General features: G+C 26.8%; 1 protein-coding gene across 1 annotated transcript; it reads left to right on the top strand.

Annotated features, from left to right (window-relative positions):
• Positions 1–12,179: 12,179 nt before the first annotated feature.
• On the top strand, positions 12,180–13,138 carry OCT59_005893 (uncharacterized protein; the record flags this gene model as incomplete). The annotated part of the gene is made up of 2 exons (XM_025314988.2): positions 12,180–12,428; positions 12,524–13,138. The coding sequence occupies 2 exons, from the start codon at positions 12,180–12,182 to the stop codon at positions 13,136–13,138; spliced, it is 864 nt and encodes a 287-aa protein (XP_025183919.2).
• Between the last annotated feature and the right edge of the window lie 10,556 nt (positions 13,139–23,694).

Genomic DNA, 23,694 nt, shown 5'->3' on the forward strand with positions numbered 1-23,694 from the left:
TTTGTCTAAAATAAATATTTATGAATAGAAGCGTTTTTCTGAAAGAAATTTTACAATTGTTTACTAAAAAAAATTTAAATTGTATGTCATATACAGTACATGTCACTTCGAAATATATCACTCATCCAATAATAAATGATCATTTATTTGGATTACTTTCTCAGCTGAATACTGTTTTATATAAAAAGGTTTCGCTCAGAATTTCGTATTTCGACCCTAATTTCGGATTTCGGTAAGGAATTTTGGATTCGGTAATAGTTTCGGAACTGGGTTTTGAATTTCGGATTCGATCGCATTTTCCGAAATTTTGCCACATATAAGTATATTTTATAAAAGTTCTTTCATCATATACATTTTAATAAACAATAAGGCAATAATATGATATTAAGACTTACCTGTTAATCTAACTATATCGTCATAACAAGCTACTGATCAAGATTCAGGAGTCTATTTTATTGGTCATAATATATTCAGGAAGGTATATTATATCATAACAGGCCACAAATCAAAAGTTTATAAATAATATAAATAATCATCTTTTTTTTTTTTATAAAAAAACATTTCTCTTTAAAAATAATTTTTTTTATAAAAAAAAATAATTCTCTTTAAAAATAATTTTCTAGAAAAAAATAATTCTCTTTAAATGATATTTTTTTATATAAAAAATTAATTCTCTTTAATACTTTTTTTTTTATTCGCAAGAATGGTATGGGTATGATTATGATCATACTATACTAAGTTTGGATTCTGATTATTAATCAACTTGTATATATGGCAACAGAGTAGGTTACAAATAATTCATGTAACTATTTTAGAAATTAACTGGCTCACATTTTTTAAAAAAGTCCATACAGTTGGCTAGATAATTTTAAAGAAGAATGGTAGAAAGAAATGATATTGGATTTCATAGCGCCCTTCAGGTAAAGAGAAAGGAATTGGAGAAAAAGAAATGCTTGAATCTATCTAACAAATCATATTTTATATTGGAATCGTGGAAACATAATTTCTTTAGGTGCTGCTGGGAAGGAGATAGTCTTACCAGTCCTGATGGGATGCTCTAAGCATCCTTTGGGCTTACACAAGGGCAGATGTAGAAGCGTCAGTAAACCAAGATAAATGATTGGTGTGGTTAGAGGTTATTTATGGTTTCCCAGAAGCAGCCAGAGTATATTTTACAGACTCGGCGGTAAATTTTTATAAACTATACTTTATATTAAACTGCACTATAAATTCAAGTTCAACTTTGTTATTCTATCGATAGCTCCTGCTCAATACAAGCAACCTGGTCGAGACCAATCTAAGGAAGTGAATTTAATTGGTCTACAAAAAGTTCAACGTGTGAAGATACGGGAACTTTTTGATAACTTGCTAAATTAATAATTATTTATAAAAATTTCACAATTAACATGGATTTTTATTAATGCACCCCACCTTAAATTACGATAGTTGAAACTGGTTATAATATATCCATTAAACAATTATATCATCATATCTTTCGATTTTTAATCAAAAGTTTATTTCCACTTATCCAGTTTGCAAAATTTTGGTTTAAATTATTTATTTCGCCATTTACAAACTAATTCTATGATTGCAATCATTTAAAATACTATTACTTTTTTTATAATAAGTATTTTTTTATTACCATTATTTTCATAATAGTGTATATTAAAACAATAAAAAAAAAAATTTCTTGCCAAAAATTTTAAACCCAATAAATAAAAAGTGTTCTTTCTATAACAATTACACTTTAACACTTGCAATAAGTAAGTTTATTCTTGTTTCTTTGAGTATTGGATTAAATTATTATATATTGTTTGAAACTTCTTTCAATTAAAGTTTGTGGCTTTACTAACTTGTTTGTAGATATTCATGGTGTAACAAGTTTCAACTCATCATTATCATGTTTTTTCTAGTTTAAAGTATCACAACATTATTTAAAAATTGTTTGACATAGCCTGATATGACAATAATGATAGGTTTCGCCCTCAACATTAATTAAAATTGAAATTTTTGCATAAATCTAAATGGATATTTCTTAATTGATCCAGAGAAAATGTGTAATAGATCCAATATTTTGAAATCATAAATTAATTATAGCTAACTTACATCTGAATTTTTGTTCATTAGTTTGTAATGTTGCGCGTTAAAAAATTAAAATTAGCTACAATGACAACAATTTCATAGCAAAAATGTCACATTTATTTATTTAATATTATAAAGGAATTTCCTTTCATTCAAAAACAACATTTTTTCTTAATAGTGAATAATGATTTCAATATTTTAATTTGCTATTATTATGATCATTTTTTAATAAAGACTTTGAAACATTTCTATTATTTAGTATCCCAGACGAATTATAAAATAGTTTCTTATAAAAAGACTTATTTAAAGTTCCTAACTGAATCGGTCCTAGCAACTGCATCCGGTTTTGGGACCGTCTTTGGTCCAAAATGTCCGGACTAGGGCCGATACATATGATTTTTTGTATCCAATAAAAACGAGACAAATTTTTGTGCTCATCTATTTCTACTTTAGGTTTTGTTTCATTTTTTTTTTTTAATAATTCAAATTCCTAAATACAATTCAGTAGTCCCTGTCCAGGCCAAGAGACCGGTCTTTTTGGGACCAGACCAGACCAGACTGGACTCTTCCTAACGAAATTTATATTTTTTAAATATTCCTAATGAAATTTATTTAAAAATTTTATTTTTTAAAATATTCCTAATGAAATTTATTTAAAAATTTTATTTTTTAAAATATTCTTAATGAAATTTATTAAAAAATTTTATTTTTTTAAAAAAATATTCCTAACGAAATTTATTAAAATTTTATTTATTTATTTTTTTTTAAAAAAAAAACAAAATATCAAATTCTAAAATAAAAATAATAATTTTTTCTAAATGCTTATTAAATTATCAAAGCATATAATTAAGCATTTCATCCTTATTCTTCGCTCATTCATTCTATTTATCCATCATTCATTCCTCATTACTCCATCCCATGATTGTTTTATATATAATTTAAAAAACTTCGTTGTCATCATTCACTTATATTACATACTGAGATGAGTGGTAAATACTTTTGAAGTTCACTTCAAACAATAATTCAATTTATTTTACATGAATTATTAATCAATATGAAGCAAAACAAAATTAATTCTTATTAATTTATTTATTAATTTCCTTTAACTGATAAATTTTTTACAAGAATTATCATCTAGAATCAAAGATAAAGGACAATGTTTCTTATTTATAGTTCCCTATAATTTAAATCCAATTATTATGCAAGAATATTGTTCCAAGTAAAGTAAAGGACAATAATTCTTAAACTTTATTATTATTTTCTAAAGCAAAAACATTAATTCTGATTAGTTTCTTTCATAGTTGATCATGTGAGTAGATTGATCATGGAAAGAAATAGGAAAGTAGATTTTATTCAAAGATATTATGTGAGGTGAATTTGTTTAAAATTATTCAAATAGGAAGAGGGAAGCGTAAACTTGTAGGCTATTTTGAGAACTGGAAAATGCTTTTTATAGCGTTAGAAACAAAACAAGTTTTCCATCCAGTAAGGAAAGAGTTGCAATGGTGTTGACACACTACCTACTCTACAAAATCACTCAAAAATCAAAGATGAATCCTCTTGAAGAACTTCGGACAAGGAAGACAAGAAGATTTCAAAACCAGCCACTAACAAAGTGACAAGTTGGAAGGTTCCTGTATTTCAGAATAAGAAAACAAAGAGTAAGGGAAGTGGTAATGCAAATGAGAAGCAGTGATTTTGTCATTACTACAAAAATTAGTTTAATGATTTATATGTTCTAATTTGTATCTTATTATTTAAGCAAAATATTAGTTTTTTTTTATTTTTTAGTTCACTTTTTCCCTTTGGGGATTAAAAGTCTTTTCTTGTAATTTTATTTTTTTAAGATTCCCAGTGCGTTTCCGTCTAAGATATATAGGATAGTCTCTATTTTCTTCTGAAGGGTGGGTCCACTGGGTCCTGTATGGGATGTACATCAATTATTGATTTTTGTAGTATAGCTAGTCATGCTTTTGCGATGTATTTTGTTAGCTCAGTAATTCTTACATATGTGTATATAACCGAACATTGAAAATTTTAATAAAACAATAATAAGGAGGGAGGAGAAAATTAATAATAAATGATAAATAAGGATAATAATAACAATAAGGAAGAATTGGATTGTTCAAAGTATTAACAAACAAACAATAAAAAGGAAAAATACTGAATCAAAAAGACTCACAATATTAAGTAGCAAGTATTAATAAATAACAATAAGGAAAATATTAAATCAAAATAAAAAGTCTTGTGATATTTAGTAATTAAATTGTAAATATAAATATAAATTGTTCAGAATGAAACACAAAACAATTATTCAGATTCTTATTATTAGTTTAATCAAAATTTTAAATTTAGTTTCAATCATCTAGTTCAATTATTTTATAAGATTTAATTCATAAATTTCTAGATGAACTTATTAGTAATATTTTTCAAGAAATTTAGTTTATATCTATTACTTAATAATAGAAATGCAAAGTTTATATCACTTTTTATTTTAATTTTTATGTATTTATTCATGATTTAAATTTAATAAATCACAGATAATTTTTTTTTCCTAAATTAAATAATCATTTTTGCATCAACATGAATAATATATCATACCTAAAAAAAAAATCTTACTTGATATATTGTGAAACATTTTATTTCTTCTATCTAGAAATTTAAATAGCTAATAATGAAATAAGTGAGATTTGTCTGATAACTTACATATACTGATTGATTATTACGATTATCATTTGTTGAGTATAGGAATTCATGTAAAATTTATAGTTCTTAAAAAATTTTATGCAGGCCAAAAAAATTCTATTACAGACCATCATCAATTGTAATAAATTTCACTTTTTAAAAAAAAATTTTGGAAGAAAATTTTGATTTTTTACAATTTTATCAAGTTATATTGCTTTGTCTTATAGATCAATACATTTGCATATTAGGATGGAAATGACTCATTTGGTTCTAAACCAATACTATTAAAAAAACTGAGTCAAGCTGATTTGGACTCTAAAAACCTCTATAATCAGTTTTTGTTAATTCAGTCCAGATCTGAGTCAGTACATGCCAAATTTATTAAAACTAATTTGGAACTGCAGGTACAGTATAATTAGTAAATTGATTATGTAACAATTTAAATAATATATTTTTTAATGTCATTTTCAGCAATAATCATTAACATAATTAGATTCCCACATTTCAAAAATATTTCTGTAAAATATAATTTAATTATTTAAGCTTTTTGTGTCTTCAGAAATTGAAAAAGTCAATTTTCCAATCCAGTGAAATGAGTTTCCAATCTAGCTTCCAGGGCTTTCAATTCCTAGATTGAATGAGATGTTTAAAATTAGTAATTGTGTACTTATATTAGAAAATGATCATTAAATAACTATGCAATCCTCACATTTTGAACCTCTTTTCTGACCATGTACCCAGTACCATACATGGTCAACCCACCCACACCAACAAGACCAGTCACCTCACCAGCAGCTTTGATAAGTTTTAAGTTGTTAGGTCTTTAAACCATTCTAAACTCCCCTATAAAAAATATATATACGGTTAGTATACTGTATTTTCGTATTTTGCGAACAGTATATTTATAGTATTATTACCGTATGATTACAGTATTTTCACATACTGTATATATTCGGTGTTCTGCACACCGTATCATATATACGGTTTGCGTACAGTATATTTTTCCAGTTTTACCCATATGTTTTATACTTGTAAACAGTAGAAAAACCGTATGTTTTATACTTATAAACAGTATATTGTTTTATATTTTATATTGCGAACAGTATACTTTTCCAGGATAAACCGTATATTTTATACTGATAAACAGTACTTTTTTCCAGTTTAAACTGCATATTTTGTACTGATAAATAGTATATATTATTCAATTAAATCGTATATTTTATATTCGCAAACAGAATTTAAAATGCATTTATAATCAATAAAATTTTTATTAAATAATATTAAATATACAAATATTTTTTATAAATAATATAAATAAAAAACTAGTATAAAATAATATACTATTTGTAAAAAAAATAATATTAGCAAAATATAAACAAAAAAAAAGAAATTTAATTAGTAATATTATCATTATTTTAAATATAAAAAAGGAATAATAAAAGGTTAGTAAAAAAAAAGAAACTTAATTAGTAATATTATCATTATTTTAAATATAAAAAAGAAATAAAAAGTTAGTAATATTATTAATATATTAGTTAGATATAAAAAAGTAATAAAACGATAGTAGTAATGTTAGTAATATATTAAAAAAATTAAATAAAATACATAAAAGTAAAAAAAATATAATTAATATATGTTAACATATAATATTAATATAAAAATAAAAACATAAAAAGGTGTACATATAGTTGTTTAATTAATATTGTTAAAATTCACCATTACAATTCCAGAGAGATATTAGCGAAAGTAATTGTTAATTGATATACGTGCGTATCACTTTTTGTATAATTAGTAGTTTAGTACAAATATATATATTGTATATTATCAAAATAAGTTTTTTATTTAATTTTTATTATTATATGTTAAAATAGTTTTGGTATTCATTTTTATTGTCTTTTTTTTTCTAAAAAAAAAGAAGAGAAAAGAATATTTTTGAAAAAATAAACAAAAAATAAACAATAACGTGTTATTAATGCATGTGATCAGCGATCAGCTGAATTTTAATTGGTTAAATATAGAAATGCGAAAATTAAAAAGCAGAAGTATTTTTTTAAAATTTAAATCATACAGATTGTTTTTAAAGTTCAATTAGTAATTTAAAAGTTCTTTTTTTTAATACTGCTTAATTTTTAAATTAAAGCCTTAATACTAAATTAGTTAAATTAGAATTAAGAAAAATTTGTAAGAATTTTCTTTGATACTGCTTAATTTTTAAATTAAAGCCTTAATATTAAATTAGTTAAATTAGAATTAAGCAGTATTAAGAAAAATTCGCAAGAATTTTCCTTAATACTGCTTAATAGTTAAATTAGAATTAGGGAGCTTACACATATTATGTAATTATTATAGGGGGGAGGGGGTAGTTAAAATTTTACGTTACACTTATTTAAATCATATGATTTATAAATATTATAATTTGATTGGTTATGAAATCTAACAGGGGGGGGGGGTAAGGTTTATAATAAAATGAATATTACGTGATATGTGTAACTCCCTTAACATATGGGCTGATTTATGGAATTAAGTTTTTATATTCAAAAAACTAACTTTATTAAGCAAATGCAAATACAAGTTACATGAAAATGATAGATTCACACCAGCTGACATAAATAAAATTGATTTGATTATATTATTTTTTGATTTTTTTTAATAATATCATTAAAATTAAAAAATTTAAATATAATTGTCATGACAAAATATTGAATAACTTAACGTGTATCTGTGCTAGATGAATGAATTTATATTCATTAGAAAGAGGTAATCAAGAGCTATCTATAAACCAAATATCGCATGAATTGAATCACAAGTTGCTGAATAATTACGTTCAATGTATTTGTTTTTAACTTTTGACTTTGATCATTAATATCTTCACATCTAGTAATTCAATTTGAATGATCTTTTTTCGTTCAGGTAGTTTAGGTTCTGGCCTTACATATGAATATAAATATATGTGTTTAGCATGTATTTACGCTGATATATTAATGATTTTGTTAATTGAATAAAACTCTGATACAAAAATTTTTAAAATTATAATTCTTACCAAAAGATGATCTTTACAGGTATTATTGAGCTCTTTTTACTTTACTTAATAAGGTTTTATTTGCTATTTCTGTTTTAAATTGAATAAATTAATAAAATCAATTTTAAAAAGTAATTAACAAGTAGAATAAAATCAGTATAGTAAAAAACAAAAAAAAACATCTCAAAAACTCTAAAGCATAACTCACATTTTTATTTTGTATATTTTTACTAAAAAAAAGAAGGAACTAAGTTAAAAATAAATGAAAAAAGATTTTTCTTATTAATATAAATTATTAATATTTGTTTTCTTAATTATTGATTAAAAAAAACCTGCTATATATGCCTATAAACTTTTCTAAGTCACCTAACAAAAATCTGATTGAAAAGTGATTGAAAAGTGATTGAAAAGTGATTAAAAAAGAAAGTAGTTGCCATTGTTATTTTTGAATAAACGTTAAAAAATTTTTTTTATTTTTTGATAGATTTAGATCATCTGATTATGTAACACATATAATTTAAGCTTGTGAAACATAATTCTTGTTAAAATGTGCAAATCTTTATGAAAATCTTAATTTTGGCTAATTCCACAAATTGGCGAATATAAGCAGTATTAAGAAAAATTCGCAAGAATTTTCCTTGATACTGCTTAATTTTTAAACTAAAGCCTTAATACTACTAAATTAGTTAAATTAGAATTAAGCAGTATTAAGAAAAATTCGCAAGAATTTTCCTTGATACTGCTTAATTTTTAAATTAAAGCCTTAATACTAAATTAGTTAAATTAGAATTAAGCAGTATTAAGAAAAATTCGCAAGAATTTTCCTTGATACTGCTTAATTTTTAAATTAAAGCTTTAATACTAAATTAGTTAAATTAGAATTAAGCAGTATTAAGAAAAATTCGCAAGAATTTTCCTTGATACTGCTTAATTTTTAAATTAAAATCTTAATACTAATTTATAAAAATGATTTATAATTGAGTTTTGAATTTAGTATTATCAATCAGACTTTGAACTTAAAAATTAAACAGTATTAACAAAAATTCTTGCGAATTTTTATTAATTGTGATTTTACATCAGTGAGTTTTTGGGTAGTATATATTAGTGGATACTAGTATTGTTTGATGCTTTAAAGTGTAGAAAAACTTACATCAAATAAATAAAAACTGGCAAAAAAATCAGATAGCCAATTTTTGGCTATATTTGTCCGATTTGTAACTTTTTGTAGCTGATTTTTTAGTACGAATTGACAAAAATTGGATATGCCAATTTTTAAATTGCATATTCAAATCGGATTGCTGATTTTAGCTATATTTGTCTGATTTATGACTTTTTACAGCCGTATTACCAATTCTTAACTACATTTTTCAGTTTTTTCACTATACAAAAAAATTGTATATACTGTACATTATGAAATATATATTTTTATAAAAAATTATATTGTAATATTGAATTAAATTTTAAAAAATATTTTATTAAGCAATATTAAATAAAAAACTAATCTTAAATAATTTAATTTTAAACAAAATACATTTAAGAATATAAATTTACTTGTAATTCAATGTAATATGCACAATTATGAAAATTAATAATTCCACAAATATTAACTGTACCTTCATTAAAATAAATATTCAAGTAGATTCTAAGCTGCTGAACAATTTTCAATTAATAAATGAAGTCGATTTGCTTTGGCTAAAGTGCTCAAAATACGCTCTGAAGTGACAAAACAGAAAAAAATAAAACTCGTGAATGAGTACCGTTGTGAAAATCGTGAATAACTCATCAAGTATTAACTGTACCTTCGTAAAAATTAATATCCAAGTAGATTTTGACATGATGAACAACTTTCAATTAATATAAGAAGTCGATTTACTTTGGCTAAAGTGCTCAAAATACGCTCTGAAGTGACAAAACGGAAAAAAATAAAATTCGTGAATGAGTACCGTTGTGAAAATCGTGAATAACTCATCAAGTATTAACTGTACCTTCGTGAAAATTAATATTCAAGTAGATTTTGACATGCTGAACAACATTCTATTAATATAAAAAGTTAGTTTACTTTGGATAAAGTGCTCAAAATACGCTCTGAAGTGACAAACCGGAAAAAAATAAAATTCGTGAATGAGTACCGTTGTGAAAATCGTGAATAACTCATCAAATATTAACTGTACCTTCGTGAAAATTAATATTCAAGTAGATTTTGACATGCTAAACAACTTACAATTAATATAAGAAGTTGATTTACTTTGGCTAAAGATCTCAAAATACGTTCTGAAGGTAAAAAAATTTGTAACTTAATACTACTGTATTATATAAAAAATGTAAATAATTCCAAAAATATTAACTGTACTTTTATGAAGATTAATATCTTAACAGTTTTAAACTTACTGAACTACTTTTAATTAAAAGAATAAGATTTACTTTAACCAAAATGCTCAAACCATACTTTGAAATATGTGTAAAAAAAATATAATATTTGTTTATATTTTAAATTATGAGTTATTTAATTTAAATGTGTTTATATTTAAGAAAAAAAATATTTTAATTCTATTTTATAAAGTATTTAAAAAGTATTTTAGTAAAGTTTTTGAGGCAAAAAAATAATTATAACTGAAATAAAAAAAAAAAATCTAAGTTAATAAATAAATATTAAACCGTAATACATAATCACATGTTATCGTAGAGTAAAAAACAGACAATAGCCTTTTCCTATTCGGTAATCTGTCGTACTCTCTGAAATATAGGGATACAATTTTTTTTTATATTTTTTAAAATAATATGCCCCATAGACTCCCGGTTAAACGATCATCAAAACACTTGCAAAGTATACTCTTTTTTAGTTGTGATCTACACGAAAAGTTTGCCTGCGAATTTAATATCTTAGATTTAGATTATAGATTTAGGAATAAGAATAATGAATCCTAAATCTAAGAATATGACGCCCACCCTCCCTCCTTACGAATCGATGTGCTATATATATTTTTTTTTCTTCATTTTTTTTTCATTCAAAAAAAAAAAAAAAAAAGTAAAAAAAAAATTACGTGTTACTCTACATATTACGCAATATTTACTTACGCAAAAAAAAATAAAAACTAGTAAAAAAAATTTTTTATGTATTACTCAATATTACTTTATTACACAATTTATTACATAATTTTATTACTCAAAAAAATATAAATTTATTTATCAAAAAAATTTTCTTCATTTTCTTCATATAAAAAAATAAATTTTTTGCGTGTTACTCGCAAAAATTAAATTAAAAAATTTTACATATTACTCAAATTATACTGTATTACATTATATAACATTTATCAATTTATATAAAAAATAAAAAAAAAACGTGTTACTTAATATAAAATTTATTTTTTTCATAAAAACTTTACGTGTTACTCATAAAAATTTTACACGTTACTCAATCAGTATATTTTTGCAATATTTTCGCAATATAAAATTTATTTCTTTATAAAAAAAAAATTTAAATTAAAAAAAAAACTGATCTTTATTTGTTTCGTATTTCTTTTTTTTATTCATTTACTCAATCAAATTTCATAATTTACATAATAAAATAAATAAATAAATGAATCAATTTACTCAATCAAATTTCATAATTTACTTAAATAAATAAATGAATCAAATAAATTCATGTAAAAAAACTGGTGTAAAAAAAAAAAAAATTTTTTTTTTTTCGCAACTTTTATTTGGCTGTTCCAATTTCCATAAAGGTATAAATGAATAATTATGAAAGGGGTGTATGATCAGATGGTATGGCTATAATACAAATATTACATTAATCAAAATATAAATTATTTCCAAATATGTAAGTTGTTTATGTATTATTTATATAAAAAAGGAAAAATTCGGATGATGTGGCTTAAATAATCATATATTACATAAATTACTCGTGCTTCTAAAAAAAAATATCCCAAAATAGATTTTTTTCCAGCAATCAGACTCCCTTTATTTTATTATCAAAAAAAAAAAAAAAGATCTTTCGTTATCAAATATCATAAAAATTTTTTTTTAAAAAAAAACGAAGAATGATTATTAAAAAAAATCCACTCTTATCATATTTTTTAAAACCTTTAAATTAATAAAAGAATTTCTTACATTAATTAAAATATTATTTTTAATTTTTTTTTTAATTTTTTTAAATTAATTTAACATAAAAAAAAATTTCATGTCGTAATTAAAATAAAAAATTTTATGTCGTAAATTCATGCACCTTACATTTTTTTTCTTCAAATTAAAACCTGATTATCACTTCATCTATTAATATAAATACTCTGATCTTTTTTTTCTTAAAAAAAAAAAACGTATATTTCTATTTTTCAAATATACAGTTTTATTCTTGAAAAAAAAATTTAACATATCTTTTCTACCACCTATATTTCTAATGCCAGCAAAGTTGAGTACGATATGTTACATTCACGATTCAACCCAGAGGTCGACAAAGGAATATAGCATAAAAGAAATAACTGGAATATCCAGACTGAGCGATCAAGACCCAACCAAAATCATATATCTAAAAATTAAAGCGTTTGTTCCATTGGATAAAGAAATTGAAACACACATCGAAGAATACGAAAATGGTCAGGTAATTTACTTGAGAGGTAAATTTATTGCTTGCAATGGATGGTACACGGTATGTTATTGATTTTTTAGTTTAAAAAAACAAAAAAATAATGAAATAAAATAAAATAATATCAAAATATTAAATTTGAAATCTGAATTTAATAGGTAAACGCTACATCCATTAAACCTATGGAAAATCTTGATTTTGATATGATGCCAGCTGTAGGCATAAACATAATGGTGACGGGTTTGACCACTCAAACTGTTAAAAATGTGGATGGCGAATCTGTTCTTGACTTTCATGTGGAAGAAAATCTTGGAGATAGAGAACCAAAGGATTTTTGGTTAGAGATGAGACATAATTCAAATATTAATTATTTGGCCAATAAAACTAATTCTATTAATCAAACAATGAGATCTACAATGGCAATTTTAACAGGCCTACTCTATTATCAAGAATCCGTTGTAGATACTAGTACAAGTGACGAATCTACACCTGGGAAACATATCTTGAAACTAGATGATATATCACTAATTTCTAGCAACCGACCTAATACATCTGCTCAATCTATTAATCTACCATGGTTGAACCAAGAGTCAACAAGTTCAAGAAACACACCTCGTACACCAAGAGGATCTACACCTCGTTCAAAAAGAGGTCGTGTTACACTTTCGCAGCTATCACCCACTAGGAAGACTCGAAGCCAATCACTAGCATCTGCATTACAAGAAAACCCCCTTCCAACCATGACCCAAAATGAAACCTCCAGTGAAACTTAAATAATAACATTTATTCTCTTTTTCTTTTTTTAATATATATATATATTTTTTAACCAGAGCATAAAAAAATCAATAATAAACAAAAAAAGGTATTGGAGGTTGTAATAATTACATAAAACTTATTTTACTTTATTAATAAGATGTAACTTTCCATAATTCTGTTAATTTTTGATTTTTTTGTTTTATACTTTTTCTTATTTCACGATGTATTTACAATTTTTCTTTACAATAAATTCCAATTAAAGCAAAAATACTGAGTTATATTTTATCAAAAAAATCGTATCTCACCAAAATATTATTTATATTAGAAAAAAGCTAAGAAACTTTTCACATACTATATGCCACCAATCATACTTTGATCCGCTAAATACATACTAAATTTATACATCCTAAAACTATTAATCAGACCTTAAATCTTAAAACCAAGAAACAGAAAATGTCTTAATACTGATAGATTCATTAGTATAGGTCGGTCAATAAATTAACATTTTCAATCTTTTTACAAACAAATTTCGTAATTTCATAATATTTATAAACAAAATGCATTGTAAAACAAGCAGATCGGATAAAATATTTTTTCATAGCTATCACATGGTACACTTGTAGATCCTATATAATTAGTTTTCGGAAGCTTAGTTAATTCATTGCCAAATTGATTTCGCTCTGCTGGTGATACTCACTTCCCATTACAAAAGATAAGAATTCAGGTCTAGTGAAACTTCATAGTTTTACATATGTTAGTCAAGGATGTCTACACAGAAGGATGACAGTTAGGATTTTTTTGAGCAGGGTCAAAGTATTTAAATTTACTTGTTCATCTCTGCATTTTGTTTTAATCATCATAAATTTGAGGATAGAAAAAGTTAGGATAGACAAAATATGGAGTTGACGTAAAGTCAATTAAATAGTTTGAGGATTTTTTAGATTAATGTAATGTAGTTGTTTAAATTTTTACATATATTCTTATTGTTATTTTTTTTTTGTATTTAATAAGACTTTCATCATAGTTGTATTTCACAAATGTATACTAGTAATATAATATTGTATAAATAAAATACGAAAAAAAGCATCAATAAGTTTAATTAGGATTTACTGATCCATTGATAATCTTTACAAAAAAAAATTTTTCAGATAAAAGAAATAAAACAAGATTTTATCTTTTTTTTTAAAAAAAAAATACACTTTTCTATATATAAAGATTTGACATTAAAAAAAGTTATATCATATTAATAAGATAAAAAATTTAATTAATAAATTCCATGGATAATCAAATTCATCACATTTACACATTTGATAATGAATATGAAACCATATTAGATTTGGCATCAGACCAAATTCTTGATAATGATAACAATGTAAACCTACCTTTGAATCAATTAAATCTTCCAAATCAATATATCAACTTCCAAAATAATATGCAAACAATTTCATATTGGCGACCTTCATCTAAATTAAAAATGCTACTTAATAAATTTCAAAATAACATCCTATCACAATGGCCCGAATTGCTTGTGTATACTGTGGAAAACTTCTGTATCCTGAAAAAGCAAATTGGATGCTTTATGATCCTTCAATCACTTATCCTTTGCAACAACAAGTGCCAGATATTTCTTTAACTTTCCATCCAAATACTAATCGCATCCCTGAATCAAGAATTCCTACTTGTGATTCTTGTAAAAAACCATCAACACGATATTCTTTTCCTTACCTATCACCTATACCAGAAGAAATAGCTTCTGTTCTTCTTTACAAAAGAAAACACCTTTCGCCTGTTTACCTCCACTGTTCCTTAGGAAGAACTCCAAATAGTAATCCATATTCAGAGTACAGAAGTCTAACAGGTATGATGAACTATTCTCGTAATGTAAGAGCACATGTACTATACAGTGGAATTATAGGCACTTTTTTAGAACCAAACAACAATGACAATAATCTTAATAATGATACAATGGAAAACCAAATTCATGATGAAACTTTGAAACGAGCTGCTACTTGGTTATCACTTAACAATCCATATCTTCGTCCATATGCCCACATTTTATCTTCACAATCTTCTGAACAAAATAGAAATAACCCATTTCCAAGAGCTAGACATATTCAATCTGATACACAAGCACCTCCAGTCAATCCTCATGATATAATAGTTCCAAACTATGATTTTCCTAGTGAAGTGCATAATGAGGACTTTCACTATACCAGATTAATGGCAGGATTCATCCAAAAAAGTGATAACTTACGAATACCAATTCCAACTCATGATCCTAATCTAGAACCACTATTGTTTCCAGATATTTTTACAGATGGAAGAGGTCATTTTCATGACATGTTGGACCAACAAAGACAGAATGGTGAGATGCGTGATGAAACATATGGCAAATACATCAAATTACGATTAATGAATTTTGATTCAAGATGGAGACTTCATCATTACTGGCCTTCATGGTCATACCTTCAGCTGGAAAAGTTGCGACATCATCAGAATACACAACGATTATTACGCCAAGCTCAACTTAATTCTAGTAACAATCCAAGACTCCCATTAGCAAGAGATTTACTTCAACCCAGTGCTTACACCTCTTGTAATATAATTGATGAAAATATGACATTACCTATCCCTACATTTATACGTACTGGTGATACTTATTTTCATCAAAAACAGCTTCATCTAAATGCAATGATACAAAAGATTGGTTTACCAACATTATTTATAACACTAAGCATGGCTGAAAACCGATGGACTCACTTACGTGATATACTTTCTATTAGTGATAATGGTGATACTTTACCTACAAATAGGCCTTTTCATTGTGCCAACTATTTTGTTCATAAATTTAAATCCTTGAAAAATGAACTTTATAAAAAACCAGATTTAACAGGTTTTGGTAATATCACAGACTTCTTTGATCGTGTTGAGTTCCAGAACAGAGGTGCAGCTCATACACACAGTTGTTACTGGACAACTAATAGTATTGAAGTTATGATTACAAATGATGTTATTCGTTCAACTATGCCAGATCCAGTATATGAACCTGAACTTTATGCTGCTGTTGTTGCTAATCAGATTCATACATGTAATGAAAAATGTGGAGGACCTGCACCTTTAGGACAAACTTGTAGGAAAGGATTTCCACGTCCTTATAGTGAAACAACTCACTATGAAGAAGGAAATTCTCGTTATATATATAAATGTTTAACTCAAGCTGACTCATGGGTTGTTCCATATCATCCTGCTATCCTTCTTCTATGGGATGCACACATGAATGCCCAATATATTACAGATAAAGGATTTGCTAGATATATGATAAAGTATATTGCTAAAAGAGAACCTTCTCATGTATTTAATATTCAAGAAAATAACTTATTAAGAGAGCATATTATTGCTCGAAGGCTTGGTTCTATGGAACTTATGTTCCTTCTTCTTGGATATCAAATTTGCAATTCTTCTGCTACTGTGAAATTTCTTACTACTGAACCACCTCAAACAAGAACCCGTACTATAATCCCAATTTATATGATAGAAGAAGATGATGAGAACCCATATTATGATGACAATATTATGAAATATATGTCACGCCCTCACCTTCCTGAGTTTAATAATCTAACCTACCCTCAATATTTTGAAAAATACTCTATAACACCTTCATCACCTACTTCTACATCACGACAAATTTACCATGATAATCTGGGTAATTATATTGTTAAACGTTCTAAAGAAATAGTTACTAGATATCGGTTTCTAAAAATTGAAGATGGAGAGCTATATTTTTATCAACAGTTACTTTTAAAAATACCTGCAAGAGATGAATCAGACTATAAAATCAGACCAGATGGAACATACTGTGAAAAGTTTTTATCCCTATTTCCTGAATTTCTAACTGACTTACAAAATCAAATTACAAACACTCAGCAATCACATATTACACGATTAAACAAACAGTTTTCTGAAATGTTAAGTAGATTACTGTCATCTCTTAATCAACAACTCACACAGAACATTTCATCTATAATACAAATGCAAATGGAAAGTTTAAAACTGCTTCCTCATGTATTTCCTGAAACTGCTATGTTAGAATTACCACAAGATCAATACCGTGCATTAAATACTATTAGAATGTATATGGGAGAAAATGATGGTATAAAATGGCCATACTTCTTTATAACTGGATTATACATGTTGCTGAAACTTTTTTTCAATTTTGGCCGCATTTCGGCACCAAAATATAGCTACTTGTAGATATATCAATAAAATTTTTTAAACCTCAGATAATTTGGGCCAGATCTGCAGCAACTTTTGGCAGACTTCAGAAAATTTCGGCATAATCTGCAATAATTTCGAATCGGACTTTAAAGTTTTGGCCATATATTAAATATATGTTGTCCGAAATTCCAGAGTCCTGCCGAAATTATGTAAGTTGGTCGAAATTCCTCAAAAGTTCTTTCATAGGTTCTTCAGACCCAGATTAACCTATTTGAAGCCTAATTTCAGCCAAATCTATGAAATCAGATGATCTTGCTTTGAAGAGTTTGTCACGTAGGCGAAATAGCCGAAATATTTCGGCAACATGTATAAACTGGATCAGCTGGTACAGGAAAATCCTATATTATCCACATGATTGTTAATATACTTAAACAGAGACGTTCTAATTATTTACTTTTAGCTCCCACTGGAGTAGCTGCACAAAATATAGATGGTAAGACAATTCATTCTGAATTAAGAATTGTAACTACTCAAGGAGGTTTCTATACTCGTGCTCATACAGATAATGAGCTAAAAACAAGATTGAAGAAAATTGATACCATAATTATTGAAGAAGTATCTATGGTTTCTGCTGAACTCCTTGATTTCATTTCAAATGTTTTTGCAAATCTTCACAATAATGCTATTGCTTTTGGTGGTATAAATGTTATAGTTGTGGGTGACTTAGCACAACTCCCACCTGTTTCTGGTCAACAAGTATTTCGTGCTGCTACTTGGTCATTATTTTACCCATTATTTTTAAGAACTCCTCAACGTCAAAATAATGATAATACATTTTATCAAATGCTTGAAGAAATACGAATAGATAATATCTCTACAGAAACTAGAAATATCTTACAGCAACGTCATTCTGAATTCTTAGTTAGATCTGCAGTTGAAACATCCTTTAATACTACCCATATTGTTGGATTTAAAGAAAATGCCCAATTTATTAATACAATGATCTGTAACACACTTCCTGTTCCTCCCAATAAATTTCTCCTTTCCCAAGCTTCTGATTTTGTAAATTCCATACCATATGATAGATCTTTCTGTGACAAGATGTTTAAACCAAAAACTAATCTACCATCCTATATCAGAATACAACCTGGTGCACGTGTTATGTACCTTAACAACTCCCTAATTGAACATGGCATATGCAATGGTACAATGGGTGTAATCACTGATGTTAATCCTTCAGAACAAATTGTACGTATTGCCTTTTCTGTCCGAGGTTCTATAATAGATATACAGTCAAACCTTGACATAGCGAACCCTTGATATAGTGAATTTTTCAGACAACTATAATAAATTTCCCCTTGCTATAACGAATTAACCAATCAAATCTCTTAAAATCTTCACTATAGCCCTATAGCGAAGTTAAAGTCTGGAACCTAGGGTTCGTTATAACAAGGGTTGACTGTAGATGTTTACAAACACACTCATTATTTTGAAATAAATGGAAGCAACTGTCATCGAACCCAATTCCCTTTACAAAATTGCTTTGCACTTACTGTTCACAAAACTCAAGGATTAACTTTACCCAAAGCCACTCTTGCCTTGGATGGAAGTATATTCTCAACTGGTCAAGCTTATGTTGCACTTAGTAGATGTTCTAACTGGAATAATGTTGATATATCACATCTTGATATGTCTGCTTTCATGGTTGATCCTGATGTAATCCTAGAATATCAACGATTGGAATCCATATCTAACACAAATCCCCACCTATTTTCATAATATATTTATCTATTATTCACCAGTAAAAAAAACAATAAAACTAAAATACTTACTAGTGTACAAAATATATAAATCAATAAATCTACAATTAAATTTCTCAATTTTATTTTAATAATGTTATTACATTTATATTAAAATACAATACTTTAATAATCAGTATTCAATATATTACATAAATATACAGTAAAATTATTAATTATTTGAATAATTTGATTATTAAACAAACTGTTAAAAAATAAAAACTTATTTTAATTGATTTGGGCAATAAGAAATTTCATAAATTTACTTATTTTATTAATTTTAATATAAATACAAATATTATAATTTATCAAACACTTCCATTATTATGAATTATAATTAAATCCGTATTTACTTTAGTCAATTAACTATTTGAAATTATAACTGTTTGATTAATGTTATGTGTAATGTGTATGATTTCAACCAGATAACTCATGATACTGATCACACAATTATGTAACCATGGGTACTGGATAAAAGATTACTCGCTAGTTATATATTAAAATTAGAAATTTTATATTAAAATCAAAAAATCCTACTACAAATAGCCAAAAATCGGCAATTTCATGTTAAAAATCAGAAATATTATATTAAAATCAAAAATATTTATTAAAATCGGAAATATTATATTAAAATTGCCAAAAAATCAGATAGCCATATTAAAAAGGGCAAAAATCTGATTTTTATTTATTTGACCTGTGTATATCTGTAGAAAATACGTTATAAACATATGAATTTTAATATACTGTAGAATAATACGTATACCGTATCCTTCATTTACAATATTTTTGTGAACCGTATACAAAATACTGATATACAGTAGAAATGGTATACGTTATAGACGTATGAATTTAATATACCGTATCACACAGTATGTTTACCGTATACTTTATTGTATTTTTTACTAAACACATTTTGCAAACAGTATACATTATACTGATATGCCGTATGTAAAAATGCGAACTGTATCAAAAATACGTATATACAGTGTAAAAACCGTATACATATTTTTTATAGGGCTCTTATTTTCTTTATTTGGGTTAATTATATGTAGTAAAGATTAGTACATTAAATATTAATAAATTTATTCTTAATTATACTACTTACCAGTATGAAGTGATCTAGTAGAACTTGTTGCAAATTTTTGCAATATATGTCTAAGCAGAAACATTTTTTTTTTATTGTTTAGAAGGTGAAAGAGTAGAAAGTTTGAGAGTTTTTCTAATGATGAAATTCTTAAAAAAAGGCAATTTATTTATAAGAAAAAAATGATTAATATGATTTATCATTACTCATGTAGTATAGCTAGCTAGTGTCCCGCATATGCAACTCGAAATGACTCACATAGACTCGCATAACATAAATAATATATTAAAGTATTATAACATATAAAAAATTGATTCAAAACTTGACTCAATTCACTAAGTATAGCCTATCCATATTTAGTAAAACCAGTCTAAGTATGTTACCTTATGTCATGCTCCTCCATTTTAAATGTTGGTGTAATGTCAAATATTATATGTCACAATGTCATATGGTGAATTTACTTAGTGCCGGCCAAATTCCATAATTCTGGAATGGAACCCATAATGCCGGCCAATTACGTGACAGATTTTACTGCCAGTGCACTAAACGTAATATGAAAAATAACGTTCAAGCCTGTTATAAATCACGTTGCCACCTTGAACGTTAACAAATTAATGCTTTAATAAAATATTAGTAACGTATAATATAAATATAAAATTAATAACAATACTTGGTTTAAAACTAAATTCTTAAATTAAATTCCTAAAAATTAAAATGTGATAGTTTTCCCATATTAATCAATTATATACCATTAAATTAATTAATGTAGCTCTTTTTCATCATAAGAAAAAGGCAAAAATAATCGAAATAAACTAATCTAATGGGTAAAATAGGACAATTAAATGTTACTTCCAAATGGTCGAATAAGTCCCCTTTTTATAAATAATTAAGTCCCATAGATCCTGATGATCATCCATATGATTCCATTGATCCCTAATCAAGACAAACATGATAGTTTATCCCTATTATCCCTATTAATCACTGGTTGAAATCATTTCTTTCGGCATTAATACCTTTCGTCAAAAGTTCGTCATCATCGTCACGTGATTCGTCACACATTTGGCTAATTACAAAATTCAGAAAAATTTCAGCATAAATCAACTGGTCGATTTTTGGTCGATTTTTGGTTGAGCTGTAACATAAAAAAAAACCATAAATCGACCAATACTTCTTTTTTATCGATTTTTATTAATAACAATGATCGACTTAAAACTTTTTTGACGATTTTTAACCGATTTTTTAATTAATTTTAATTAATATCAATAAATAATAATGACATATAAGTAAAATAAGAAAACACTGAAGTTAAAGATTCGTCAAATTTTATTGTAAATCAATTTATTCGTATTATTTATTATTAAATAACCAATTCCATAAAATTCGTTAAACAATTATTGTAAAGAAAAATTCTGTAGCTTTTAGTAAATTACCGAATGTGAAACTTGCGATTTAATGGATTTATCGCTAAATATTCAGTTGCGTTGCGGTTAGAAGAAATTTTATATTTAGCGGGCACAAATCGGCAAAGAATGTTGTGTACTGGAATAATACAATCCCTACTTTCAGGAAAAAAATCTGTTTTCCATAATTCAACATTGCATGTTTCCGTTTCTTCGGTATCATCAATACTAAAATGATACCGAATATTTGCTGTGTTTGCTGGTCGGTACCACCTAATAAAAGCCAAATAATGCTCAGTAGGTCCATTTGGCAAGTCAATTTCATGCTTGAAATAATACTGGACTTGTCCAGGATAACGATCGACTTCTCCATCAGTCGTTATGAATTTGGCTAATACATATGAACTTTTTATGTGTCGAAATGACAACGTGGAGCCAAACACCTCAGATCCAATACAACATCTTCCAAATTTATCCATTTTTACATGAATAGTTATCGCATCTTGCTCTATAGCATCAGATGGTTTTCGGAAATTATACATTTCATATGTAGCAATATAATAATCGATCATTAAATCAAGCATCGATTGTGATAATACTACATTTTCGGAAGTAGGTCTTAACATTTCACCAGGAAACTCTTCGCATCCAGTAACAGTAGATTCCTGGATATTTTTTGAATTTAGCCAAAACCTTTCCATTTCATCTGAAGCGAATTGGTCATTTTCTGATAGTGATCCAACAGTAGGATGATTTTTGAGTAATTCAAGACCTTTCATCTGAGCGCTAGAAGTAATAATATCTCTGATTCGGTTATCATTCATTAATCGACGCATTAGTTCTGGTTCAATTTTTCTGTTACTGTTCGGTAATGATCCTAAGGGTTGTATTTAAAAGAAAGTTTAAAACCAATAATAATAATAATAATAATAATAATAATAATAATAATAAAGGCCAGTGTATCTTACCGAGTATTCCATTCATGCGTTCGAATAAAAAACACCAGAACGCATACAATGGGCCGAAATCATGACAACATTCGGACAAATGAAGCGAGAGATGTAGATTCGGCGTAATTTTATTCCTGCCGTATTGTACCTCAATGAGCTTTATTATTTTAACAAATCGTCTATGGGCTTCCTGCAACATGTCAAATTCTATAATCCGACTTACCAATATCGAACAAATTCTGACAAAATGAGTCAGAATTTTTCTATCTTTAGCTGAGAGATGGTCCCAAAGCGATACTGTGGCATAAATTGTGAAAAAATTTCACCACTGGTCAGCAGTGAAGTTAGAAAATCCTTCCCCACAGTCGATTTTGCCAGGAATTCGACCCAAATCGACCGGAACTTGAAATTGATTCATTTGTTTTTGAACTTCATTGAGCATACTTGAAGTTAAGATTCCCTGATCGACCCAAATTCGCTTCACAATCCATTTTGCAATGCCTAAAAATAGACAATGCATTGGATCAATGATAGTGAAACGAATTGGGTCGAAATAAGGCAAGCAAAGTAGTTCTGACCATCTTACTCCAGTCTGTTTAACGAATCTCTTTCTTGATGCGTCCGAATTACACCGTCGCCAGCCAAGTGCATTTTGGAGATGTTCGTTTGAATCTCTGGCAACAAACCAATCCTCCATATCTCCCATTCCAGCAAAATTATGCTGATGATTTTCATAATTTGCCTTTTCTGGCATCGGTGGCAAGAAACCAATGCAGAAACGTGCCCACAAATTTTTCTCGCAGCGGGTATATCGCACGATACTATTATCAACGCTGCACGAATTTTTTTTCCTAACTGATGCTCGTATGTTCGATTTAGAATAATCCCTTCCCAGAGGGATGTCAGCTCATTAACGATTGGTGCAAGGTAATGATTAATTTTATGTAGACTCACTTCGTTCGGACCCGGTAGCATTCCAAGGAGCAGCAAGTTTTCTCGCTTAAATCATATGTTACGCGGCAAATTACAGATAACTGCATAAATGGCTCTGGTACTATGATTAGTTCTATCGAATGGCTGAAACCAGTCAACATTCAACATGAGGCCAAGATGCGAGTCGGCAAC

This window comes from Rhizophagus irregularis, chromosome 14 (genome assembly GCF_026210795.1).
Source record: "Rhizophagus irregularis chromosome 14, complete sequence".
Classification (NCBI taxonomy): Eukaryota; Fungi; Glomeromycota; class Glomeromycetes; order Glomerales; family Glomeraceae; genus Rhizophagus; species Rhizophagus irregularis.